The sequence below is a fragment of the Phyllobates terribilis genome, unplaced genomic scaffold, assembly GCF_046119375.1.
Source record: "Phyllobates terribilis strain yellow unplaced genomic scaffold, ASM4611937v1 Scaffold_5__5_contigs__length_657084704, whole genome shotgun sequence".
NCBI classification, from domain to species: Eukaryota; Metazoa; Chordata; class Amphibia; order Anura; family Dendrobatidae; genus Phyllobates; species Phyllobates terribilis.
In genome coordinates this window covers 6354762-6379872 of record NW_027362765.1, presented here as the reverse complement: position 1 = coordinate 6379872, position 25111 = coordinate 6354762, and the positions used below count along the sequence as shown (strand labels likewise).

At 45.1% G+C, this 25111-nt stretch overlaps 1 protein-coding gene across 1 annotated transcript in view; it reads left to right on the top strand.

Moving 5' to 3' along the window:
* Window positions 1–25111, top strand: part of LOC141271720 (uncharacterized) — a 152239-nt gene that overhangs the window by 93507 nt on the left and 33621 nt on the right. Inside the window, exons 9-10 of the mRNA XM_073681816.1 lie at window positions 1022–2394; window positions 8081–8093. Coding sequence (XP_073537917.1) covers window positions 1022–2394; window positions 8081–8093 — 1386 coding nt within the window. The remainder of the gene's footprint in view (window positions 1–1021; window positions 2395–8080; window positions 8094–25111) is intronic.

Below are 25111 nucleotides of genomic sequence, written 5' to 3'. Positions count from 1 at the left end.
ATTACCCAACACACAGTGTCCAGATTGTGCTCCAGGAGACACACACTGTAAATTAAGCGGATTCTTCTCACTATAGTAATGTCAAATACATAGATGCTAAATGTGGTTTGGGTGCACTGCAAGGCTCAGAAGTGAGGGGGAGATCTGACTTTGGGAGAGTGGATATTGCTGGATTGGTTTATGGAAGCCATGTTGCTTTTCAAAAGCCTTTGAGCCACTAATAATGTGGAAACCTCTGGTTTTCCATTGACAGATGATGGACCTGAGTGGGGACTTGTTTTTTGTGAGAGGAGTAGAAGTTTTTATTGGTATTATTTTCACCTACATAACATTGTTTGGTGGCTTTTTGTCCATATTAGGGAGGCAGAATTAACAAACAGTTGGACACCACGCTCTACTGGTTCATCCTATGAGGTTTTCTATTAGACTGTGAACTGTTATTGTCTTGGTGAATAATGACGACTAACATAGGGCAAAATTTAAAAAAAATCACAGAAAAAGATACAGCCTTACCAACACCAAATCATATAAGAAATGCACTAGCAGGATGCCACAGACCTCCATGATAAAGGTGGGGGCAGCGCAGGTCAAAATACTGATGAAGCAACCACTCACAAACCTACCAATTCATGGAGGGGGTGGTTGCCTAGTATTAAAGATGCAAAGAGATGAAGCTTGCATAGGACGCCAGTCACACAGGTAGGCTTGATGCACAGTGTCTGGCTTAGGATACTGATGATGCCCATACTATTACATCAGGAAGGCTGCCCAGCACTATATAAGTGCACCCCACATGGACAGACACCCCAGTACACCCAACCAACACTAAAATGCTAATGCATTTGTTATCTGATTTGGTGTTGGTAAGGCTGATTTTTTCTGTGATATGTTTTCTTGGTAAATAATGATACTTTTAAATAAATAAAGTACATTTTTACGTAGAGTTTAATTAGAAATATTCAACAATATAAATTTTAAGGATATGTTATTCATAAATAATAATTGGTTTTATTCTTGGCAGATGACTGTACCAGGAGATCAGAGGGACAGCTGACATCTTCAATTTTTAAATCAGATGATCTTGAGATCCCGCAGGATACAATTGAAGTGAATGCCATTACTCCATATATACCATCATCCCTTCACAGCAAAGATCTGTCATCTGATCATTTGAAACAGGTCCTGTCTTCTGATTCATTACCGACTACTAAGGAAAATCAAAGTCACAAAATAAGCATTAAAAAAGAAATTGCTCCTAAAACAAAGAAGCCATTTTCATGTTCAGAATATGGAAATAGTTTTTCCCTCGAAAAGTCTTTTCTTAAACATCAAAACATTCACACAGCAGAGAATAGATTTTTTTGTTTCAACTGTGGGAAATTTTTTAACCAGAAATCAAATCTTGTTAATCACCAGAGAAGTCACACAGAGGAGAAGCCATTTTCTTGTTCAGAAAGTGGAAATTGTTTTACAGAGAAATCAAGTTTAATCAGACATCAGATAGCTCACACAGCGGAGAAGCCTTTTTCCTGTTCAGAATGTGGAAAATGTTTTAGCCGGAAATCAGATTTGGTTAAGCACAAGAGAACTCACACAGGGGAGAAGCCTTTTTCCTGTTCAGAATGTGGAAAATGTTGTAGCCGGAAATCAGGTTTGGTTAAGCACAAGAGAACTCACACAGGGGAGAAGCCTTTTTCCTGTTCAGAATGTGGGAAATGTTTTAACCAGAAATCAGATTTGGTTAAGCACCAGAGAACTCACACACATGAGAAGCCTTTTTCCTGTTCAGAATGTGGAAAATGTTTTAGCTGGAAATCAGATTTGGTTAAGCACCAGAGAATTCACACAGGGGAGAAGCCTTTTTGCTGTTCAGAATGTGGAAAATGTTTTAACCAGAAATCAGATTTGGTTAAGCACCAGAGAACTCACACAGGGGAGAAACCTTTTTGCTGTTCAGAATGTGGGAAATGTTTTAAAGATAAATCAGTTTTGGTTAACCACAACAGAACTCACACAGGGGAGAAGCCTTTTTCCTGTTCAGAATGTGGGAAATGTTTTAACCAGAAATCAGGTTTGGTTAAGCACCAGAGAATTCACACAGGGGAGAAGCCGTTTTGCTGTTCAGAATGTGGGAAATGTTTTAACCATAAATCAGATTTGGTTAATCACCAGAGAACTCACACAGGGGAGAAGCCTTTTTCCTGTTCAGAATGTGGGAAATGTTTTATCCAGAAATCAGATTTGGTTAAGCACCAGAGAACTCACACAGGGGAGAAACCTTTTTCCTGTTCAGAATGTGGGAAATGTTTTAAAGATAAATCAGATTTGATTAAGCACCAGAGAACTCACACAGGGGAAAAACCTTTTTCCTGTTCAGAATGTGAGAAATGTTTTGTGAAGAAATCATCATTTCTTAATCAGCAAAGTACTCACACAGACGAGGAGCCATTTTCATGTTCTTAATGTGGGAAATGTTTTACACGGAAATCAACTCTTAACAAACTTCAGTGAAGTCACACAGGGGAGAAGCCTTTTTCATTTTTAACCAAAAATTGTATCTTCATAAAGGGGTTGTCCACTACCAGGACAACTCCTTCTCATTCCTTATGTTTGGCCTTGTTAAAATAAAAACACACATACGCACTTCCTGTTCTGGCGCCGTTTCCATCACGTTTCCGTAAGGATGTTACATCACACAAGATTGTTACATCACACAATTCTGCTCCCAATCAACGCCACCTTCAGTCATATTGTACATCAACAGGAAGGACATGGCCTGGACATAGCACCAAGAGAATGCACACACTGAATGCACTCTCTTCAGACCGTGTTCCTGGGGGAATTATAAGCAATTTACAGCCTCAAACATGCTGTCCGATATGGGAAAGAAAGAAGAGATCAGAGGTTAATCTGAGGTCCTCCACCTCTGTCAGCATGTCTGGTATGCAGCGTTTCTTATGGAAGGTCTTATCTTCCTGCGCCGGAGCTATTACTGCCTCACCTCAGCGTGGAAAAAGAAGCAGCCTTAACCCTCATGATGCCAAACAGCTCCAGGCTGTAAGTCCTGCACCAACTTCTCTCTTAATGTAGGCCTCACAAGAAAACAGCTCCACAAATCTCCCTGTACTCTCACCAAAGCCCCCATGCTGAGCAGTGCTTGCTTCACAGGGACATTTACCCCCCAGCCACAGGTTATTCTGATATGGGGAACAACATAACTTATTTGTATATCAGATTACGTCTATCCCTACTAAAGAAGATATGGAGCAATATATTCAGAGGCTGGAGACCACATACAATACTGAAATACGTCCCCTCACTTCTATCCTGTCACAGCTTACTGAGAAGTTACAGAGATTAGAGGATAATGTCATCCAAGTTAGAGGCCATCATAATGCTCAGAAACTAACACTGGATCTTCACAGCCAGTAAATAAACCATCTGTTTAATATGGTTGATGATCAAGAAAATCACAATAATATCTGGATAAGGGGTATACCTGAAAGCATCAATGCACAAGTGATTATGCCAACACTGCGATCATTATTCAATAATATCCTTGGTGATCCTATTGATAAGAAGCTGGAGATTTATAAGGCGCACCGTACAATAGGCAATCATGGCCCAGATCCTGAGTGTCCAAGGGACATTATCTGTCACATACATTTTTTCAATGTAAAAGGGGCCATTGTGAGGAAAGCAGGGGAGTTGGGTCCTGGTGATTTCAATGGAAAACGCATATAATTGCAGATGCTTACTTATTTCTTTAAGCATATAATTAGATATATCTAAATAGAGCATTAGGTGCCACTCTTCCACTATATAGAATGTCTAAGTTCATATAAGATCTTAGACCGGCATATAAGTTGAGTTCACATGATACTACTGTAATATCAGGCTATATTACTTTACTCGCTATATATTCCATGGTTCCCCCTAAAAGAAAGCCTGGGACTGAAGGTTGGACTTACGCCTGTAAAGACAACCCCCAGTTAGGGACTTGCATTGGGATCTGCTTGTTTCGCAATTTCCTACTGTTTTGATATATTCATAATCTATACTTCTTAGACACTGAGAGGTAGACGTTACTATCTACCGTCTATACTTCTTTTCTCTTAATCTTTCTCTCTTCCATTCCCCTTTTTTTCATATAATATGGCACAACTCAAAACTTGCTCATTGAATGTCCGAGGACTTAATGTTCCAGAGAAAGGAGCTCAAGTGTTTTATCGTAGGCATAAACAGCACGTACATTTTCTCTTTCTTCAGGAGTCACACTTTAGAGGCGATCATATACTGTACCTCAGATTACTAATAGATATTATTCATCTTGTCATCTTGGCGTTCCAGAAAAATGCTGTTTTGAAGTCTAAGGTGCTGAGTATAGGCCGCCACAGATCACTGCTGCATACTATTGTAGAAACACTGTCTGACACGGAGAGGAGGTATGTGTTTGTTAAGATCTCCATCTACTCCAAAATTTTGACTTTGGCAAACTTCTATCTCCCTAATTGTGACCAAATTAAGACATGCCGTCATTACTTAAACAAACTAAAACATTTTGCGGAGGACGTTATCATCATTAGAAATAACTTTAATTTTGTCTTGGATCCTTCTTTAGACGCGTCCCTGGGCTGGAGTCACCAATCTAAAACAAACAAAAGCTTTGCTAATTGTGCTTTGGTCTCAACCGGTTGATGTATGGAGGATACTACATCCAGACGTAAAGGATTATACCTATTATTCTCCTTTACACAATATGCATAGCCATATAGTCCTTTTCTTAATTAGCCGTCAGTTGCCTACATGGCAACCTACATCTCAGGTAGGAACTGCTGTATGGTCAGATCATGCTCCTGTATATTGTAACTAGCTATTGAACCCGTTCTATGCCCGGGTGGCGAGCATTTTTATTGGTATATAGTCTCCCATGCTGGTATGTGCTGCCCCCACCATCCTATCCCGGTATGCATGGCACCCCTCACCCCCATCCTGGTATGCATGACACCCCTCATTCCCAATCCAAGTATGCATAGCACCCCTCACCCCCAATCCTGGTATGCATGGCACCCCTCATCCCCAATCCTGGTATGCATGGCACCCCTCATCCCCAATCTTGGTATGCATGGCACTTCTCATTCCAAATCTGGTATACATTGCACCCCTCATCCCAATCCTGGTATGTATGGTACCAAATCCCTCATCTTGGTATGCATGGCACCACTCATCCCCCAATCCTGGTATGCATGGCACCCCATCTCTCATCCTGGTATGCATGGTACCCCTCATCCCTATCCTGGTATGTATGGCACCCTCATCCCCCAATCCTGGTATGTATGGTCTCCTCATCCCCCAATCCTGGTATGCATGGCACCCCTCATTCCAAATCTGGTATACATTGCACCCCTCATCCCAATCCTGGTATGTATGTTACCAAATCCCTCATCCTGGTATGCATGGCACCACTCATCCCCCAATCCTGGTATGCATGTCACCCCATCCCTCTTCCTGGTATGCATGGCACCCCATCCCTCTTCCTGGTATGCATGGCACCCCATCCCTCTTCCTGGTATGCATGGCACCCCATCCCTCTTCCTGGTATGCATGGCACCCCATCCCTCATCCTGGTATGCATGGCACCCCATCCCTCTTCCTGGTATGCATGGTGCTCCTCATTCCCATCCTGGTATGCATGGTACCCCTCATCCCTATCCTGGTATGTATTGTACCACTCATCCTGGTATGCATGGCACCCCATCCCTCATTCTGGTATACATGGCATCCCTCATCCCAATTATAGTATGTATGGCCTCCTCATCTCAGAAACCTGGTATGCATGGCACCCAATCGCTCATCCTGGTATGCAATGCATGCCTCATCCCCAATACTGGTACATATGGCACCCAATCCCCTATCCTAGTGCGTATGGCACCCCTCATCCCTATACTGGTATGCATGGTACCCCTCATCCCTATCCTGGTATGCATGGTACCCCGCATTCCTATCCTGTTATGTATGGTACCCCTCATCCCTATCCTGGTATGCATGACACCCCATCCCTCATCCTGGTATACATGGCACCCCTCATCCCAATTCTGGTATGCATGGCCTCCTCATCCCAGAAACCTGGTATGCATGGTACCCAATTCCTCATCCTGGTATGCATGGCACGCCTCATCCCCAATCATGGTATATATGGCTCCCTCATCCCTATCCTGGTATGCATGGCGCCCTATCCCCTATCCTGGTATGTATGACACCCCTCATCCCTATACTGGTATGCATGGTACCCCTCATCCTTATTCTGGTATGCATGGTACCCTTCATCCTGGTATGCATGGTACCCCACATTCCTATCCTGGTATGTATGGTACCCCTCATCCCTATCCTGGTATGCATGGTACCCCGCATTCCTATCCTGGTATGTAAGGTACCCCTCGTCCCTATCCTGGTATGCATGGTACCCCATCCCTATCCTGGTATGTATGGTACCCCTCACCCCCCCCAATCCTGGTATGTGTGGTACCCCTCATCCTGGTATGCATGGCACCCCTCACCCACCAATCCTTGTATGCATGGCACTCCTCATCCCTATACTGGTATGTATGGCACCCCTCACCCCCCCCAATCCTGGTATGTGTGGTACCCCTCATCCTGGTATGCATGGTACCCCTCATCCCCCAATCCTGGTATGCTTGGTACCCCTCATCCCCCAATCCTGATGTGTGGCCCCATCACCCCCCAATCCTGGTATGTATGGCACCCCTCATCCCTTTCATGCTGCACACATACAAAAAAATAAACACTTAATCTTACCTTTCTTCTCTGTGCTCCAGCGCTGAAGTGTTCTGTTCTGCTGGAGGCTGGGGAAGGAGTGCGGCTCCAGAGTACGCACATGCCCATACCGCGCTGTCCGGCGCCATTTTGCTGAAGACACACTGCAAATGTATCTTCAGTAAAATGGCGCCGGATAGCGCTACGTGCATGTGCTGATTCCGAATCCTTCACTCCTGCCCCGGTCTCCGGTGAAGAGAGGCGACGTGGCAACGCTCCTTCCGGTCAGGTAAGTATGGCGGTGGGAGATCGCAGTATGCGTTCTGTGTCTACGCATACTGTGATCTCTGGCACTATATACGCTCCTCTTACCTGTAACGGCTCCATGCCTGCTTCTGTCTGGAGCCGGACTGCTCAGGCGTGTCGCGCTTGCGCAGTCTATAAAGGCTTCAGACAGAGACTCGCATCTCCCGTTATATTATAGATCTGACTATGCCGGACTCCACCAAGGCTTCAGATGTTGGAACCTAAATGATAATCTACTGAAAGACTCACTCTGTGTCTCAGACCTTCTTGAGACTATAGACTCCTTCAAATATATGAGCATGATGAAACTGCCTTACCATTTAAATGGGAAGCACTCACATGTGTCCTCAGAAGTATAATAATAAAACATAGATAAAAGCTAAAAAAAGGAGAGAACAGCTAAAGTCGCTCCATTTGCTTGAGCGGATTGATCTTCTTGGCAAACAACATAAACAATCTGCTTCCCTCCAGGTATACGCAGACCGGCTTAACACTAGAATGGAGCTAAAGTAGTTTCATGGATGGGATAAATATTGTGGTATTTCAGGGCACCTACTTATGGAAGGAACCAAGTGGAAGCTTCCATTCTCGGTACTAGATATAGGGACTCCTCGAGAAAATTATTTAAAATGTCGTACACTAAAGTTATATAAGGCGTGGGATAGGGGTAAAAATATTCTGGGGATTGGAAAGTACACAAATTCTACTCCTTTATGGCACAACTATAACTTACCAGAGCTACATAAACTAAAAAATGTTAGTGAGTGGGAGGATAGGGGTATTAGAATAAACGTCATACTGATTGATAGACATCACCCAATAGATACCATTGCTTAATCAGTGGATACAAAAGGTCTATTAACCCTTATTTATAGGCAGTTACTGGCCCTACATTTGGATAATATTGATAGTTAAGACAAAATGGGAGGAGGATGTGGGTCCGTTATCTGAGGAGCAATGGGGGAAATACTGGATTTGACACCGACACTTTCATTGTCAGAGTCACAAAGATTGTCCCGAATTCTTCTGATTCATAGGGTATATAGATCCCCAAGTATTTTATTTAAAATTGAAATACAAACGGATTACACATGTCCTAGATGTGGTCAAAATGATGCCCACCTGATGCATATGATGTGGGAATATTGGCGACTACTGGAAGGGTGTGATCGCTCTTGTACTATCTGTATCTGGGATACAACTTCAGTTGGAACCTAAAATCTGTATCCTAGGACTCCTGGGAGAGGACGTAGATCCAGACTCCCATATGGCAGTAGCTAGCTCAAGAATATTATTCCAAGCCAGGAAATTGTTGGCCCTACATTGGATAGACAATTCTCCCCCAACGATAACAGAACTAAAATCCAGGATGAATAACACTCTATGCTTAAAAAGGGGATCTTATATTGAAGGAACGCTCTCAAGAAATTCATACAAATATGGGAGCAATGGTTAAATACCCCAGGTATTGCTTCAGAAAACCTTCTCAGAAATACTATATTGGATCGTTTGTCCATTTCCTTACAGTAAGCCAGGAATGTATATCCTTATACCCAAGGTGTCAGCAAATAATAATTGTCTCAGTCCACACAATTGCCCCTTCTTAGATATATTCTGTTTCTTTTGATGTCTCAATAGGAAAAAAAATAAGCCGTCAGGAAGTATTCAGATATTTATGTACAAATGTAAAATTACTGTTCCAAAACCTTGTACTATAGAGCGATATTGGGATTTATATCATTGTAAACCGGTTCTTGTATTGTTTACTGGTTTTTCTTTTTATTTATTTGTCACAAAGTTTATTTAAAAAAACAAATGTTGGTTTTTCTTTGTTTTGTTAAATAAAAATGATCTGATTGAGAAAAAGAAAGGAGCGAAGGTCTTTACTAGATCAAACGTATACAAAATGCCAAGATCATATGTGAAGGTACTCGTATGAATTCACAGACAAATGTGGTTGCTTATTGGCAAGGAGGTTACATCCACACATGTAAAGGACATACGTATCCAAAATAAAAGGGGCACCCGGGCCAGAAACTCTAACCCCATTGACAAAGCGGAAGAATTTAGTTTCTTTTATAGTTCGCTATATAATATTCATGGACAACACCACGACATGCCACCTAATATTCTTGAAACTAAAAATGACAAGTATATTAAGGACACTGCCGTTCCTTCCTTACAGACCCCTGAGCAGGAGATACTAGACAAAGCTTTCACTGAACAACGGACAGGACAGGCCATTAAATCATTCCCTATCGGGAAGAGCCCTGGGCCAGATGGATTCAATAATAGATTTTATAAGATGTTTTCGCCCCAGTTATTACCATTTTTAGCCAAAGTGTTCAATGATATCTCAGAAGACTCCCCCTTTTGACCCCCAATCACTTAAGGCTCATATAACGGTTTTATCAAAGCCTGGAAAAGAACCAAATACCTGCCCTAATATTCATCCAATATCATTAAATAATGTAGACGTCCCTATATATTGAGACTTAGTTAAGGGGAGGCATTTATGCGGGGGCATTTATGCATATAGCATTTATGCATACTTTATCGAAGTGCCATAATTTAGCAAAGTGCCCTGGCAGTTAGAAAATGGCATTGCTAATATTCATCTTTCTTCTCTTCTTACAGGTATATATTTTTCACTGCTTGTGTGATCTGTCCTGAAAACTGCATTATATCTCCATGCAATGCTCTGCAGCCTATCAATTTCTGGTATATATTTTTCACTGCTTGTGTGATCTGTCCTGAAAACTGCATTATATCTCCATGCAATGCTCTGCAGCCTATCAATTTCTGGTATATATTTTTCACTGCTTGTGTGATCTGTCCTGAAAACTGCATTATATCTCCATGCAATGCTCTGCAGCCTATCAATTTCTGGTATATATTTTTTCACTCCTCTAGCTTTTTTATTCCATGATACTTAAAGGTCATCACACTTACTTTAAGAGTTTATGATCCATGCCGAGTTTACTAGTCTGTTTTTTTTTTTTTTTTTTTTTTTTCCCCTGCACTTTATGGTCTCCTGTTGTCTTTTAAGCTAGTGATTGATTGTTAATGAGTTAAATCTGTGCAGATCTAAGCAGATACGTCCCTATATATTGAGACTTTGCTAAGGGGCAGCATTTATGCGGGGGCATTTATGCATATAGCATTTATGCATACTTTATCGAAGTGCCATAATTTAGCAAAGTGCCCTGGCAGTTAGAAAATGGCAGTTGGACAGGGCAGGAGACAGGTAAGACATGCAAGACAAACCAACAAACTTGCTTCCAGGTCATCTTTTTGGCAAACAGTATTCACCATTTGTATCTGTGCCATTTATTTTCTGGTTGCTACAATCATCCACATTCACCGTTCTCCCACAAATGCGGCACACTTCATCCATATTAATCCCTCACTCCTCTCTTCTCCTATGTACAGTTGTCATGCTCTCTTCACAATGTTATACCACGCAGATCCATTCATTCCCACCATACAACACAGGAAACGCTCTCACAAATCACTCAATCATCTGCTCACTCTCTGTATCTTCCTTCTATTAGTCGCAGGTGATATTTCTCCCAACCCAGGACCCTCCAGTAATAATAACACTAACTCTTTCCCTGTTACATTCAGAAACCCTGCTAATCTCATTCATATTCCCTGCATATCTTCTGTCTCATTCAGCTGTGCCCTTTGGAATGCGCGCTCAGCTTGTAATAAACTCTCTTACATCCATGACTTTTTCCTCTCTAATTCCCTCAACCTTCTGGCTCTCACTGAAACCTGGATCCAGCAATTGGACACCACCGCCGCTGCAGCTCTCTCCTATGGTGGCCTACATTTCTCTCATACCCCGCGACCTGACAACAGATCAGGTGGAGGTGTTGGTCTGCTTCTTTCAACAAAATGTACTTTTCAGGTTATCCCCCCTGTACCCTCCCTTATCTTCCCGTCCTTTGAGGCCCACACAGTCAGACTCTACTGGCCCTTCTCCCTGCGAGTGGCGGTTGTCTATCGCCCCCCAGGTCCCCCCCGTCAATTCCTGGATCACTTTGCTGCCTGGCTTACAAATTTTCTATCCTGCGACATCCCCACGATAATCATGGGAGACTTTAACATCCCAATTGGCGATCCTCTTTCCCCATCTGCCACACATCTTTTATCATTAACCTCCTCCTTCGGCCTTTCACAGCTTGCTAATTCTCCTACACATGAGGACGGGAACACATTGGACCTGATCTTCTCCCGGCTTTGCTCAGTACATGACTTTACTAACTCTCCCCTTCCACTCTCTGACCATAATCTTCTTTCATTCTCTGTCAAGAACTGTGACTCTACTCAAGACACTCCCACCGTCCACACTTATAGAAATTTACGCGCCATTAACACCCAGAAATTTATAAAAAGGTTGCAATCATCATTGGCCCCAATCTCCTCCCTCTCATGTCCCGACTCTGCATTGAAGCATTATAACAAAATAATGCTATGCGCCCTGGATGAAGCCGCACCTCCTACACAAAGAACAATTCGGCATAGACGGCGACAACCCTGGCACACGCCTCAAACACGTCTTCTCCAGAGGTACTCCAGGTGCGCTGAACGGCTGTGGAGAAAATCAAATCTGCCCGAAGATTTCCTCCACTATAAATTTATGCTGAAAACATATAACTCTGCCCTTCACCTCTCCAAACAAACCTACTTTAACAACCTCATCATCTCACTTTCCAATAATCCTAAACGACTCTTTGACACGTTTCATTCTCTCCTCAATCAAACAGCACAGGCCCCGACCACCGACCTCAGCGCTGACGATCTGGCTAACTATTTCAAAGAAAAAATTGACCATATCCGACAGGAAATTTTCTCCCAATCCCCAAATGTTATGCATGCTCCCCCCCGCCACATTGTATCTTGCTCATTTTCTGACTTCGAACCAGTCACGGAAGATGAAGTGATCAGGCTCCTTGCATCTTCTCGCCCTACCACCTGCACCAGCGACCCTATTCCCTCACATCTCCTTCAGTCCCTTGCTCCAGCTGTCACCTCTCACCTAACTAAAATTTTCAACCTTTCCCTCTCATCTGGTATCTTTCCCTCTTCTTTTAAACACGCCAGCATACAACCATTACTTAAAAAACCATCCCTCGACCAGAACTGCACGGCCAACTACAGACCTGTTTCCAATCTTCCCTTTATCTCTAAACTCCTGGAACGCCTGGTCCACTCCCGTCTAATCCGCTATCTCTCAGACAATTCTCTTCTTGACCCTTTACAATCTGGTTTCCGCTCTTTACATTCTACTGAAACTGCCCTCACTAAAGTCTCTAATGATCTACTAACAGCTAAATCTAATGGTCACTACTCCCTGCTGATTCTCCTGGATCTCGCTGCAGCATTCGACACTGTGGATCATCAGCTCCTCCTCACTATGCTCCACACTATTGGCCTCAAGGACACTGTGCTCTCCTGGTTCTCCTCTTATCTCTCTGACCGCTCCTTCTCTGTGTCTTTTGCCGGCTCCTCCTCCTCCCTACTTCCTCTTACTGTCGGGGTTCCTCAAGGATCAGTCCTAGGCCCCCTTCTTTTCTCCTTATACACCGCTCCTATTGGACAAACAATCAGTAGATTCGGTTTTCAGTACCATCTCTATGCTGATGACACCCAATTATACACCTCTGCTCCGGACATCACCCCTGCATTACTACAAAAGACCAGTGATTGTCTTTCTGCTGTGTCTAACATTATGTCCTCCCTCTACCTAAAACTGAATCTGTCAAAAACTGAACTACTCGTCTTTCCTCCCTCCATTAATCTACCTGTGCCCGATATTGCCATCTCCGTTTGTGGCTCAACCATTACTCCCCAGCAACAAGCCCGCTGTCTTGGGGTCATTTTTGATTCAGATCTTTCTTTCACTCCTCACATAAAATCACTCGCTCGTTCATGTCATCTACACCTCAAAAACATCTCAAGAATCAGGACTTTTCTCACCTTTGACTCGGCAAAAACTCTTACTGTCGCTCTTATTCATTCTCGTCTTGACTATTGCAACGCTCTACTAATCGGTCTCCCTCTTACTAAACTCTCCCCTCTCCAATCCGTCCTGAACGCAGCAGCCAGGATCATATTCCTCGCCAACCGCTACTCAGATGCCTCTTCCCTGTGCCAGTCATTGCATTGGTTGCCCATCCAATATAGAGTTCGTTTTAAACTTATCACGCTTACCCACAAAGCGCTCCATGCTTCAGTACCCCCCTACATCTCCTCCCTTGTCTCAGTCTACCACCCTACACGTGCCCTCCGTTCTGCAAATGACTTGAAACTAAAATCCTCCATAATCCGAACTTCCCACTCCCGTCTCCAAGATTTCTCGCGTGCTGCGCCAATTCTCTGGAATGCACTACCCAGGACAGTTCGATTAATTCCCAATACCCACAGTTTCAAGCGAACCCTAAAAACACATTTCTTTAGACTGGCGTATCACCTAAACACACTCTGTCCATCCCAGCTTTCCCCCATATTAAAATCTTCTTCAACTTCGGGTTCAAACCAACCATGCACATAAAAGCCTCTGTCAGGGCTGCACACATACTGGCTGGCGACCAGTCCATGTATTATTATTTATCCTATTCAGTATATCAAGGCTGCATTATACAATATATGTACTTTTTACCTTTTGTCTCCCCCACTTCCTCATAGACTGTAAGCTCGCGAGCAGGGCCCTCACTCCTTTCGATATGAGATATGCTTATTCTGTGTTGTCTGTATATGTCCCCCCTAAAATTTGTAAAGTGCTGCGGAATATGTTGGCGCTATAAAAATAAACTATTATTATTATTATTATTATTATTAGACGTCAAAATATTCTCTAAAGTAATTACAACACGGCTCTCCCACTATCTACCCTCAATTGTCAGCAGCGATCAGGTTGGCTTCATTAAGGGTAGAGAAGCTAGTGATAATAAAAATAAAACGTTGTTAATTTCACATGCAAAAAACAGGGGCTCCCAATGTGCCTTGTTTCTGTCTACGCTAAAAAAGCGTTTGACACAGTGCATTGGACTTTCTTGAAGAGCACCTTACCACAAATTAGGTTGGACTCTTTCTTGTTATCTAAAATTCTCTCCTTCTACACTGACCCTAAAGCGATAGGGTAAACGGCCTTCTATCTGACACATTTTCTATTAAAAAGGGGACGAGACAAGGGTGTCCCTTATCACCTCTCCTATACACATTGCTGATGGAACATTTAGCGGTAGCATTACACACAAATCCAGATATTAGTGGAGTTACTATAGACTCACATCACTATAAACTAGCTCTATATGCAGATGACCTGTTGCTCTATGTGTCAAACCCAATGATCTCATTTCCCTCTATAATAAAGGAGTTCGAATAACTCGGCCATGTAAGCAATTTTAAAGTCAACTACTCTAAAACAGAAGCCATGAACATAACTTTTAACCCTGAACTGACACAATAACTAATTTCTAACTTCCCCTTTAAGTGTCAGAAAGACACAATTAAGTACCTGAGTATACAAATTCTGGGGAACTTGGATGATCTGTATCTTTTAAATTATATCCCCCATCCTTGAACAAATGGTTAAAAATCAAATGAATTATAACTTGAAACCCTTATCCTGGTTTGGTCGTATTAGTGTGATCAAAATGGACATTTTACCAGATCTTCTTTATATATTTCAGACCGTTCCGGTCTGCGTTCCTCAAACATTTTTCTCCCGTCTCAACAATTCTAACAGCAAGTTTGTATGGAGAACATCGAGGCCTAGGATACGTGTTACAATATTGTGAAGAAACAGGAGGGAGGGTTAGGGAGCTGCAACACTGAATCCTAACAGGGTGAAGATAGTCCACTGAAGGGCGCCGGTCCGGCTGGTGAGCACAGACATATGAAGAAAAGGAGAAAATCAGCACTCCAACAGGTAAAATATGAGAAAAATGTATTGGATCATTTAAAAAAAAAAAAAAAAGTAAAATTCTTATGTGTTTCTGGCGCTAGAGTTGTGCCCATAGTTATAGCAGATGAGAAAAGGACAATGAAGTCATATATATATATATATATATATATAAGCACAATGGAGTCACATGGCATGAAATGAGAAATCAATTAGACATGCAAAAGGTGTGAAGAAAATCCCAGCCACAGTTCACATTGAAGGCAACGAGATCAAATACAGACAAGGTGATCATTGCAAGCGTCACACAACAAGCCAGAAATGCAAAACACCATGATGGTGAAAAATAAGATAGAATTACACCTCATACTCTTATTGATGCATATCCGTATCCCCCTCTGTATATAAACTGTTTATTGCAGGACATTTGTGTGAAGACCACCGGTGTTAGCTGCCAGGGGATTATCCCATATAGGAACACAACACCGGGATTAAGTGTACAGGTGTGAGATCACAGGGTCAGAACATCGCAAATGCCATCAACTATAGCAACGGAAGGTGGGAGGATATACTGATTATAGAGGGACAGGTACATGTATGCATGAGATGGATGATAGATTCAGTATAGAGCATCACAATAACAATGTCCAATAAACAGATAAAACGCATCAATGTCTAAATTGTGAATAGAAATATTGTTCTTATCAATCTGACATGCGTAAAAATATAATATAAAATATGCACAATAACCAATATGAAGAAACTATAAACCTATAACAATGAACATATAAAGGGGAAAAAAATATGCAAATCAAAATTGATTACATAGTAGAAGATTTACAAGGAAATCCACCCGCATCTGATCTGGTGCAAAGTATAATATCCTGGCAAAGGATCATAGAGCCGCAGATATACCGAGCATTATCTGTCATATCAACGGGAGGCAAATAGATGCATCATTGTAAAACAGACGAGAACAAGTACAGAACACTGGTGAGATTACTGTGGAGCATTGTAATGGCGAATCAGATTACTGTGGAGCATTGTAATGGCGAATCAGATTACTGTGGAGCATTGTAATGCCGAAGCAGATTACTGTGGAGCATTGTAATGGCGAATCAGATTACTGTGGAGCATTGTAATGGCGAATCAGATTACTGTGGAGCATTGTAATGGCGAATCAGATTACTGTGGAGCATTGTAATGGCGAATCAGATTACTGTGGAGCATTGTAATGACGAATCAGATTAGATGGAGTGTACAAATCCATGATATCCAAGAGCTGAATGTATAACAGATCAATGGCAATGGGAGACGTCTGCATAGAGTCTGATGGAGAACCTGATCGTGAGGCTATAGATGTAGCAAGCATTTCTATCTGTATCAACGAAAAACAGGTAATTACATTATAATAAAACTGACAAAAACAAATATCTGATGCAGAACTAAATCGTGAAGCTGTGGATGTAGCGGGAATTTCTATCTGTATCAATGAAAAACAAATAATTAAATTATATTGCGAAAAAACAGACAAAAATAAATATATGAGAAATGGAAGATAAATAAGCTGCAGAACATTGCAATAGAAATACTCCGTCATTGCTGAAAATCTTTAAGATATTTGCATCATTTATGTGCGTTCTGCGAAGATGAATCAGCGATGATAGCGCAATATACAGAAAGGCAAATAAGTACACCGGCAAATAATAACCGGAAAAACACAAAATAAATTCAGAAAACCTGGAATGTCACCATATAGATGTCTGCTGGGAATAAACCAGTATGAATTTCATCAATAGATGTAAAACAGGTCACTGCGGAAATTCATTACCCGAAGGGTATTTAGTATTTACACGTCAGATCCAGAAGGCTTCACGCATATTAAGGTGTTTCTGTCTGTTTCCACCCCTTACAGAATAATTAACTTTTTCAAGACCAAAGAAAGAACAATGTGTGAGATCATTATTCTGTATCGACACGACATGTTCTGATGACCCGGAGTATGTGCTATTAGAACTATTGATATTGGAAATCTGCTCCGGTGCTCTCTATGAATCCTACCAATTTGTATAAAGCAATGTTGTCCACTATTCTGGAGGAAGGCATTTATTTGTCGGTGTTTAATAACAAAATTCAGCACTGGCTGTTACCTGATTATCCCATTTTACCCATTTTTTATGGGCTCCCCAAAACACACAAGGGTATCTCCTCTCCCCCACCCTTCGCCCTATTATCTCGGGTATGGGTTCATTGAATGAGAATTTAAGCCAATGGCTGGTGAACATTTGTATCCTCTGGTTATTCCAACACCAGGCTATGTGAAAGATACTACGTCTGTCCTGACTGGGTTTTTGACAGGTTTGTGTGGCAGGAAGAATATAGGTTTGTCACCAGCAATGTTGTCAACCTGTATTCCTCCATCCCTCACACATTGGCCATCATTGCTGTTCAACACCATTTAAATAAATATAGTGGATATTCTGTGAATTTAAAAAGGTTCATTATAACATAAAATATTAATTGTCCCACAACAATTTTATGTTTGATTCTAAATATTATTTACAAGTACTGGGAGCCCCCATGGGCTACAAATTCTCACCATCTTTGGCTAATCTGTACATGTCGTGGTGGGAAGAAATCTACATTTTTTCTGATGATAATCCATTTTTTGAGCACATTTTTTGGTTTGGTAGATATGTTGATGATATACTTTTGGTATGGAGAGGTGACCCCCAGTTAGTGTCACAATTTGTTTTGTATTTGAATTCTTATTCCTTACATTTAAAATTCACTGTCAGTGAACCTTTGATTTCCACTCCATTTCTGGATATTTTCCTGACAGGGATAGTAACATCTCATAAAGTGGACACCACACTCTATAGAAAACCTTTGTCAGGCAACACATTACAGTAATGTGTCTTTCAATTCTCAACTTACTCTATACAGTTCGCAGGGATGACTCAGTATAGTTGGAGGGAAGCACTCCCGATGCCGTTCAGCGAATGTGACCCGTGCTACACAAAATATGTAACTTCCAACATAAGTGCTGATCCATCCTCTGTGGATTCTTTTATGCCTAAGTGAGACCTGCCCTTATACCCCCTGTGATGACATCACGGAGGCTAGTCTCCAGCCTTCATATTTTTATTAGATATCTGTTTTTTGCAATAACTTATCGTGGGTTGATCGTAGAGGCCCGAAAGTGATCCCATATTTTCCGTTATGATTTTACCTTTCTCCAGAGACCACACACGGTATAGCTGCCGTCTTCTATTTTGTAACTTTTGCGCCACAGCTCCTTAGAGGGGCTTACAGCGACGGTTAAATATCCATATTGTTCCTTAGCGGACCCTGCCACCCAAAATATAGGCCCCATTATTATCGGACATATGGAACTTTAGTTATTTCATATCGGCTTTTGGCCATCTGCAGGCCTTTGTTACATTCCCTTTCAAGCACTGGGAATACAACCTTCTCAGTTACCTGTAAATCTATCACAAGCCTGTGTTAATTGGGTTTGGTAGCAGCTTTTGGCCAGCATTTGCTTGCAAGGCCCTTCTCATGTGTGTGTTGATTTGTATAGAGGTCACTGGCCAAAGTGTCAGCTGTTCTCCCATGGACAATTAATATAGGGGAGGAGGGAAGAGGAGTGTGAGAGAGAGACTTCTTAATATCTATGACAGGGGAGAAGAAAAAGATTTTCAATATTTCCATGAAAATCTGTTTTTCATTGATACAGATAGAAATGCTTGCTATACCTATAGCCTCACGATCAGGTTTTCCATCAGACTCTATGCAGATGTCTCCCATTGCCATTGATCTGTTATACATTCAGCTCTTGGATATCATGGATTTGTACGTTCCATCTAATCTGATTCACCATTGCAATGCTCCACAGTAATCTCACTAGTGTTTTGTACATACTTGTTTTGTCTGTTTTACAATGATGACCTCTCCTGTTATCCGGACTTCACCTCTTGCAGCTGCATCCAGATAAGATCCAGAGACGTCGCTTTCTCTACAGTATTCTGAGTGTAACGGGTCTGTACTGACATCACACAGTGTGTAGCTGAGTATTCTGAGTGTAACAGGTCTGTACTGACATCACACAGTGTGTAGTGGTCGATGCCACGCTCAATCCTGAGCTTCACTGTGTAAATGTCACCTTGGAAAGTCTGATATCAGGTATTATGTCAAATGACACTGTATCAGGAAGAGATGATGGACATATTAAGCTCCACCTTGTTGTCTAAATGGATTGCTAGTCTATTCAATAACACTGTTATGAGAGTTTGTACAGTGTATGTGGACATCAGGCCTACAAGTGGTTACCTAATAACTTTGCAGGGGTCTGCACACCGGCCTTCCTGACCCCATCAACCTTTATAGTGCCTCACATCAAAGTAAATGTTAAAGCAATCCCTCTACACACATTATACAAACGAGCTGCAGACAACAATCCCAGACCCAATGGTAAATCTCATCATGTAGAAAAGGGGGTTGCAAATAAGATTGTGAGCAGCGTATTAATTTACCCATTCATAACCCAGATGGGATAAGCTGGTAGAGGCGACTGATTATCTAGATGACCAGATCTTCCAGGTGCTTGATGTCCTTAATGCATCTAATATAATACAGAAGCAGCTGATTGTAGTCACTGACAACACACCATAGTGCTGAACTACCTGACCGCTATGGAGGGATGTGTCAGATCATCGGTCCCGCATGTTGTCATTACATGGACATTATGGGAAATCTCCAGGTTAGGACTGATATACAGAAGATAATCGAGATAAGGGATAAGTGATTACAGCAACATGACGCAAACAAGGACTCCTGGTGGGAGAAACATTTCCTTTCCTGAATCCCACTAATTGGTTCAAGGGTCTAGGTGGGGGGCACTCAGGGATTATATATACATGTATGCAATTATTATTATTCTGCTTGTTGATATATGTAGCCGTAAAAGCGCTGATCTATGTTACATCTAAGTTACTCAGGTTTATATGTAAGGAAAACCGTGTCACAGAACCCCTGATTGTATACTATGGACCCCAGACAAGAAAAGATCCATTGTTGTGATACAATTATAGGTGTTTAGGTAGGAAACTGAGGTGAAGCAGGTAGGAAATTCCCGAGGATACGACTAGCGCGCTCCTATATACCTACTGAGGTGCTATAATTGGTCACAAAAGGGGGGAAATGTGAGAGAAAAGAATCCATTTTGAGTATGTGGTATCCATCTTGTCTTGTAACTTCTGTATAATGGTGATCAAGTAACACTGATGGGCAGTGAGGTTTCACATTACTATTCACTCCCCTAAGGTTACTATTGGTTCATAGGTCAGAGAGAACTATTCCTTTGTCTCTGACCCTATTTAAAGTGCCACATGTGTTAATAAAGCAGAAGTCTTTCCTAGTACACCATTATAAGGCTGTGCTGTATTGATTTCCTCGAGATCTCTAAAATATAATTTTAATATTTGGAGTTCGGAAGGCATAGAAGAGAGCGTATTTCGCTCACATCCCTTTGTATGTGATATTATTTGGTCACTATGTGGTGGTAATATGTAGTCCGGCCATGGTGTGATGGTTTTTGTCCCTTTGTATGTGATATTATTTGAAAAAATGTATGTGACATATTCCCTTAAAGAAAAATAAAGAAAAATATACCTAAATAGAGTACTGGATATTTTAAGAAATGTTTAATAGGTTAGAGTAGAGTAGGGCCCGGACAGAAGAGTTTACCTTGTCGTGGCGGCAGCTTACAAAATCTTTTGGCCAAACAAAAGCTGCTGCTATGTATGTGATATGGTGTTCTATGGGAACTGTTACGGTATGTGCACATGGTCAGGAGCTACTGCGGGTTTGACACTGCGTGCTTATGCAGAATCAAACCTGCAGCGGCCAGGTGTTACAGCATAGTGGATAGGATTTCTAGAAATCCTATGTCCACTATGGAACTCTGTGCACCTATGGAAACTGACATGCGTCGCGTCTTTCAGACCCGCAGCATGTCAATTTGTCTTGCGGATCCACATGTGGACTTTCTACACAGAATAACATCTATGAGGAAACTCCGCATGTACAAAAAAAAAAATTGCGCCACTCAATTGCATAAAATGAGGGCAGAAGCCGCACGACTATCCCGCAGCTTCGCGGCTGCAGGCGTCTCCTGAGCGTGGGCACATACCCTTAATGTGTGATTGATAAGGATGTGGTGCAGAAATGGAGTTTTTCCAAGAGTGGGCGGTGTGACTGTGGAAGGTTCGAGGAGTCGAGGTGGAGCTGGGGTGGAGCCTGGGCGGAGCCTCAAGGGTGCCCGAAATTTTTTTGCCAGTATGGGGTCTGAAATTACTGGTGGCAGCCCTGCTCATATATACATACACTCATATATTAATCTTTTATGATATTAAGGTCTTCTGGAGAGGGCTGCAGAACGCACTGTGGAGGAGGAGACACAGCAGACAGGACTGATTTCAGCTTTCTGCCCCTGCGTGCTGCCCGATGCTGTGGACTCTCCTCCCCCACCCTCACCTCTTTGAGGAAATGATGCTGGCAAAAGAACAGCAGGAGGCAGAAGACCCCCTGTAAGTCCCCGCAGGAGGACAGACACAGCAGCCAATGAGCGCTCTCATCAGTCTGATGGGGAAGCGTTCAGTGGCCAGCGGCCTCTCTCCTGCATGACATGCCCCCTTTTTCAATACCCGCACTCTGCCGAGGGTATCAAAAATCATTACAGGTGGGAGTGGACGGGGATAAGCAGCATTATCCCTCAGTCAAGGGGCCCCATAGCAGCTGCGTGGTCTACTGCCTGAGCACTGTGCCCCTTCCTGCATGGGCCCCCCTCCACCTCTGGGTCCGGGTGCATCGGCGGTGTGTCCACCCCTGGCTGAACCCCTCGCTGCGGCTCTGAACAAATGTAATATTATTTACACACAAACGAGTGGTAAAGAAATCAGTGAGACACCTGTGGGATAAGAACGTAAGAACGCCCATTACACCCTTAGATGACTTCCCTCATGGGTACAGTGTCCGAAATGGGGTCACTTTAGGGGGTCGTATGTTCTTCACACCTCGAGGGCTTTGCTATTGGCCGGTCCGTACACCTCGTACACACGCAGCTCCGCTCCGTACACCTCGTACACACTGCTCCGCTCCGTACGCCCTGTACACGCGCGGCTCAGCTCCGTACACCTCGTACACACGGCTCCGCTTCGTACGCCCCGTACACGCGCGGCTCAGCTCCGTACACCCCGTACACACACGACTCAGCTCCGTATGCCCCGTACACGCGCGGCTCAGCCCCGTACACGCGCGGCTCAGCCCCGTACGCCCCGTACACGCGCGGCTCAGCTCCGTACGCCCCGTACACGCGCGGCTCAGCTCCGTACGCCCCGTACACGCTCGGCTCAGCTCCGTACGCCCCGTACATGCGCGGCTCCGCTCCGTACGCGCTGTACATGCGCGGCTCCGCTCCGTACACCTAGTACACGCGTGGCTCCGCTCCGTACACCTAGTACACGCGGCTCCGCTCCGTACACCTCGTACACGCACGGCTCCGCTCCGTACACCTCGTACACTCGCTGCTCCACTCCGTACACCTCGTACACGCGCGGCTCCACTCCGTACACCTCGTACACATGCGGCTCCTCTACGTACACCTCGTACACACGCGGCTCCGCTCCGTACACCTCGTACACACGCGGCTCCGCTCCGTACACCTCGTACACACGCGGCTCCGCTCCGTACACCTCGTACACACGCTGCTCCGCTCCGTACACCTCGTACACGCGCGGCTCCGCTCCGTACACGCGGCTCCACTCCGTACACCTCGTACACACGCGGCTCCGCTACGTACACCTCGTACACACGCGGCTCCGCTCCGTACACCTCGTACACACGCGGCTCCGCTCCGTACACCTCGTACACACGCGGCTCCGCTCCGTACACCTCGTACACACGCGGCTCCACTCCGTACACCTCGTACACACGCGGCTCCGCTCCGTACACCTCGTACACACGCGGCTCTGCTCCGTACACCTCGTACACACGCGTCTCTGCTCCGTACACCTCGTACACACGGCCCTCTGCTCCGTACGCCTCGTACATGCGCGGCTCCGCTCCGTACGCCTCGCACACGTGCGGCTCCTCTCCGTATACCTCGTACACACACGGCTCCGCTCCGTATACCTCGTACACACACGGCTCCGCTCCGTACACCTCGTACACATGGCTCTGCTCCGTACACCTCGTACACACACAGCTCCGCTCCGTACACCTCGTACACATGGCTCTGCTCCGTACACCTCGTACACACGCGGCTCCGCTCCGTACGCCCCGTACACGCGCGGCTCAGCTCCGTACACCTCGTACACACGGCTCCGCTTCGTACGCCCCGTACACGCGCGGCTCAGCTCCGTACGCCCCGTACACGCGCGGCTCAGCCCCGTACGCCCGGCTCAGCCCCGTACGCCCCGTACACACGCGGCTAGGCTCCGTACACGCGCGGCTCAGCTCCTTACGCCCCGTACACGCGCGGCTCAGCTCCGTACGCCCCGCACACGCGCGGCTCAGCTCCGTACGCTCCGCACACGCGCGGCTCAGCTCCGTACGCCCCGCACACGCGCGGTTCAGCTCCGTACGCCCCGCACACGCGCGGCTCAGCTCCGTACGTCCCGCACACGCGCGGCTCAGCTCCGTACGCCCCGTACACGCGCGGCTCAGCTCCGTACACGCGCGGCTCCGCTCCGTACACCTAGTACACGCGTGGATCCGCTCCGTACCCTCGTACACGCACGGCTCCGCTCCGTACACCTCGTACACGCACGGCTCCGCTCCGTACACCTCGTACACTCGCGGCTCCGCTCCGTACACCTCGTACACTCGCGGCTCCGCTCCGTACACCTCGTACACTCGCGGCTCCGCTCCGTACACCTCGTACACGCGCGGCTCCTCTCCGTACACGCGGCTCCACTCCGTACACCTCGTACACACGCGGCTCCGATCCGTACACCTCGTACACACGCGACTCCGCTCCGTACACCTCGTACACACGCTGCTCCGCTCCGTACACCTCGTACACACGCGGCTCCGCTCCGTACACCTCGTACACACGCGGCTCCGCTCCGTACACCTCGTACACGCGCGGCTCCGCTCCGTACACCTCGTACACGCGCGGCTCCGCTCCGTACACCTCGTACACGCGCGGCTCCGCTCCGTACACCTCGTACATGTGACGCGCCCCCTGGGACATATTCCTTTTTGAGGGGAATACCCGGCACCGGATCAGATGGGGGGTTGTAGTCTCCGAGCGGCTGTGACCCGGCCCGTGCCCAGGGCGTCAAACTCAGAGTTATGTGGCAGTCCTACAGATGTTATTAAGTTCGTTGTGTCGACTACGCCACCCGTTGTGTTGCGGTCACGGTGGCCGCCGCTGCAGCAGGGTCCACTGAGGCTGATGGTATGGTGCAGCTTGGTAGAATAACCCCCAACGGGAGGGGTATAGCCTCAGGGGGACAGGTGTAGAGGATGGGAGTTGTGGTGGTGCAGTGCAGACGGCAATGAAGACAGAGTCGGGTTATGCAGTTTAGGGAGTTTACTCACTGCTGATGTTCCCGGTCACTCCAGCTTCAAGTGACCACCTGAGCCGTACTGCGTCCACCAGGTCCTGGATCCAGCCAACCCCCAAACAAGTCCGGAGCGTGGCCCTGAGCTCTCCCTCTGTCCTTTCTTCAGCCGTCCCCACTATTGATCCACCCAGGTCCAGCTCCCTCGGGCCTGCTGTTGGGACACCCTTGGCCTTGGGTTCCCTGACCCTTCATGTGGTGTGCCTTCGGGGTGGATGTGGTGGGTGACCGTGGCAAACGCTGCCCACGGTCTCCGGTCTCTGGCTGGGGAGTGTTTTTGCCCCCACCAGCTTGGGTTCCGGTACCCTTTTGCTGACTCCTCACCCGGTGCTCTAATTTGGGTTCTTGGGTCCCTTCAGTCTTCCCCCTCTGGGTCTTTCTCTGCTCCACTCTCTCTCTCTCCAGGGCTGCTGTTTCCTTCTCTCTGCCGATTTGTTCTCTGCATCAGACAGGCTCCTCTCCAACTGACTTGTTCTCTACAACTGACCCT